This window comes from Myotis davidii, unplaced genomic scaffold (assembly GCF_000327345.1).
Source record: "Myotis davidii unplaced genomic scaffold, ASM32734v1 scaffold472, whole genome shotgun sequence".
In the NCBI taxonomy this organism is placed as follows: Eukaryota; Metazoa; Chordata; class Mammalia; order Chiroptera; family Vespertilionidae; genus Myotis; species Myotis davidii.
Genome location: NW_006283774.1, coordinates 1,651,639 through 1,655,381, shown reverse-complemented (window position 1 = coordinate 1,655,381; position 3,743 = coordinate 1,651,639). Strand labels below are relative to the sequence as shown.

At 66.6% G+C, this 3,743-nt stretch overlaps 1 protein-coding gene across 1 annotated transcript in view; it reads left to right on the top strand.

Annotated features, from left to right (window-relative positions):
• DDC (dopa decarboxylase) overlaps positions 1-3,743 on the top strand; it is a 75,035-nt gene that overhangs the window by 30,308 nt on the left and 40,984 nt on the right. The window contains exon 4 of the mRNA XM_015566872.1: positions 1,333-1,452. Within this exon, the coding sequence (XP_015422358.1) occupies positions 1,333-1,452 (120 nt within the window). The remainder of the gene's footprint in view (positions 1-1,332; positions 1,453-3,743) is intronic.

Genomic DNA, 3,743 nt, shown 5'->3' with positions numbered 1-3,743 from the left:
GAGGGTTGAGGGTGCCCGCTGCCTGCCCAGTGCTGACCTGCCCTCTCAGGGGCTCGAGCCTCCTCTGCGGGGCCAGTAGCCCGGGCGCAGCCACCGTGACCTGGACTGCCTCGCTCTGTCCCTGGAGCTCCTGGCCTCGGACGCAAGGTCGTCTGTTCCCTTAGAGACGGCGGCAGAGGTCACAGCTCTGCAGGTCCAGAGCCGCCCTGTCCGTTTGGGTGACTTGGCCCCTCCCTCCTGTTGTGTGTGCCCTTTCTGGGGACAGTCAGACCTCCCGGGGCTTGTCAGGCTGCTGTCTGCCGGGACCGACTGCCCACCACGAGGCCGGATCCCGTGGCCACGCTGGCTTAGCTGGGACTGGGGGACCCTCACCCTCAGACACACAGGGCCACGGGCAGAGAGGGTCCCGCCTGCTGTCACCAGCCATGCGCCCCCGAGCCCCGTGAACCCCACGCCAAGGGGGAGGCACGCCCATCCCGCGTGCGGCCACGGCCACCTGCCCCCAGTTGCAAAGCCTGGAGAGCTTCTAGGGCACCAGCTCGGGTGTCGAAGGCAACGTCAGAGCCACCAGGGCCCCACACCCAGCTCCCGAGCCAGGCCCACATAGCTCGGTGTGACCAGCCTTCCATAAGGGGCAGGTGCTGACGGAGCGCACACGATGCCCGTGCCCTGTGGCAGGGTCATTGCCGGGAGCACTGCGTCGCCCTGGCCACTCTGCCACGCGTCTCGGGCAAAGGGCCCCTGTTGAGTGCGTCTCCGGCTTCGCAGAGCAGCTGGGATAGGACAGTTTTTAAATATATTTTTACTGATTTCAGAGAGGAAGGGAGAGAGAGAGAAACATCAGTGATGAGAGAGAACCATAGATCGGCTGCCTCCTGCACGCCCCACAGTGGGGATGGAGCCGCAACCCGGGCCTGTGCCCTGACCGGAAATCCAACCGTAACCTCTGGGTTCATAGGTCGACACTCAACCTCTGAGCCACGCCGGCCGGGCCTGGGGTTGGACGATTTTAACCCGGGTTCCCTGGCGGATGACACCCTGCAGCTGTGCATACACCAGCCCCCAGAGAACTGAGGCAGAGAACGGGGAGGGGCGGCACCTCCAGGAGCCAAGTCCGAGGGTGGGGATGCCCTCGCACACGGACACATGGCCTCCCGGGCGGACCTGGGATTGGGCCTGGAGGGCGGTTCTCTGTTCCCAAGGGCAGAGATGGGGGTACTCGGGGCCCAGAGCAGCCCAGTGACGCCTCCTGGAGGCAGGGCCTGTGCTGCTCGGTCCGGGTCCCGGGACCCGACAGGAAGCTGAGGGCAGCGGGCGGTGCTCCTCCCGCAGGCGGCGAGCCCGGCGTGCACAGAGCTGGAGACGGTGATGCTGGACTGGCTGGGGAAGATGCTGCGGCTGCCTGAGGCCTTTCTGGCCGAGAAGGGGGGCGCAGGGGGAGGCGTCATCCAGGTGAGGCTTGAAGGGGGGGGGAGGACAGGACGGGGAGGGAGTCCCAGGGGCCTGGCCACAGGGGCAGGGCTGGCCCTCTGGTTGCCCCTGGCGTTGCTTCCGAAGGAAACCCCACTGAGCCGGTAGGAACACTGGTCCTGGCGGGGACCGGCGCTGTCTCTCTCGCTCCCGCAGGCCCTGCGCGTAGACACAAGGGCGGCTGTCCCCTCGCAGGTGCCCAGGGTTAGGGCGGCAGCGACTGACAGGTGCAGGGTCCCCGCCACCGGCCACCATGCCTGCACCCCACCCAGGCGTTTCTCAGTTAATTCTGCGAATTCGGGGCCATGTCAATACCCCCATTTTGCAGGTCGGGAGACTGAGGCACAGAGCAGGAGAGGGCGTGCCCTCGGGCCCAGGTGCCCAGCTCCGGAGCTGGGGGCAGGGCCACTCCTGTCCGACCACAGAGCCGTGGCTCAGCCCCACACAGGCTGCCCCCAGCCAACGGGGCCGCCATGGCCGCACGAGCTGACGGCGTCCACAGATTCTCCATCTGCCTTTCTTTTTTTAAACATATTTTTGTTGATGTCAGAGAGGAAGGGAGAGGGAGAGCGAGAGAAACATCAATGATGAGAGAGCATCCTGGATCGGCTGCCTCCTGCACGCCCCCACTGTGGATGGAGCCCGTAGCCCAGGCCTGTGCCCTGACCAGGACTCGAACCCTGACCTCCTGGCTCAGAGGTGGCCACTCAGCCCCTGAGCCAGCTGGCCGGGCTCCGCTGCCTTTTCAGTGCACTGGCTGAGCTCCTCCCCCTCATGCCCATGGGCCCGTGAGCACGGCGGGGGGACAAGGCACCCATCGGGGATGAGGCCGCCCCGCAGGGCCACACGGGATGTGTGCCTGCCCCAGGGGGCCTGCAGGGCACACGCCACGGAGGGGCAGGTGGGACCCACTGACCCGCCGGCCGAGTTCACTCTGGGATCGGGCGTGGTGACAACAGTGGGGAAGCTCAGCTCACTCGGACGGAGGGGCTTCTTCCTCCAGACGGGTCTCCGGGGGCTCAGGCCGCGCTGAGGCGGCAGCTCTCCCGCCACGGGACCCCGAGAACCAGAGGCCTCGCGGGGGGGTGGCCACTGCGCAGGCAGCCAGGCTCCCAGTCCCCAGCTCCCCACCCTGACGGTCTCTCAGCCCCGTCTGCAGGGGGCTGTGGGCTGGAGTCCAGCTCAGCGCCCTGGAGAACGGCCGCTCTACTTCTCTGGTTTCTAGAAGGTTCCCCCTCCGTGGCCACTCCCCTTCCCCGTCTCAAAGCCGGCTGAGCTCCATCTCGAAGTCCTTCCTCCCTCACGTCCCTCGGACGCAGATGGTTCTCCCGTCCGAGGGCCTGGTGACGAGGTGGGGCCGGGCGGATAGATCATCCCGCTAAGCCCCGTGCCCAGCCTCTTAACGTAATCCCATCAGCCAGATCCCTGTCCCCATGCGGTCAGCAGGCCTTGGTCCCAGGATGGAGACACGGCACCTTTGGGGGCCCCTATTCTGCTGGGCACGTCCTGCGTGGGGTGACCTGGCCTATCGGGGCGGTGGGTGGGCTGGGAGTTGGCCTCCTAAGGGGCCCCTCAGGCCGTGCTGACCAGGGATCCCACCGCTTGGCTCAGTGCCCTGTGCCATGACGGTGGGACTCCTCCAGACCCCAGGCCCCCGTGGCAGCTCAGACCCATTCCCTGTCCTCCATCTATTTTTAAAAATATATATTTTTATTGATGTCAGAGAGGAAGGGAGAGGGAGGGAGAGCGAGAAACATCCATGATGAGAGAGAATCATGGATCGGCTGCCTCCTGCACGCCCCACACGGGATGGAGCCCACAACCCAGGGATGTGTCCTGACGAGGAATCGAACCCTGAGCTCCTGGTTTATGGGTCGATGCTCAGCCCCTGAGCAGGCTGGCCGGGCTGTCCTCCATCGGCCTCAGTGCTCAGAGCGGGAGCCCAGGAGGCGGGCCGCGCTGCCCAGCCTGACCCGCTCCCCCCAGGGAGCAGCAGGGCCCTTCACCCGGGCAGAGCAGAGCGTTCCCGGACCGGGCACCCGCCTGCCCCCGGGCCTGTGTGCACCGCACAACTCAGCCTGGTGGGCGGCCGGGCGGCGGTGTCCGGAGCTGAGGGAGCTGCCTGGGCACATCTGTTACCTTTTCCTTAAAGTCAGTTCCATAGTCCAGAGGGAGCGGCTGCCCGTGGCTGGTGGGAGTAACCCTGGCTCCTCCGGGCCCAGGACTCCGCTCCCCCTGGGCCCGCTGGACCCGGGCAGGTCTGAGCCTGGGCG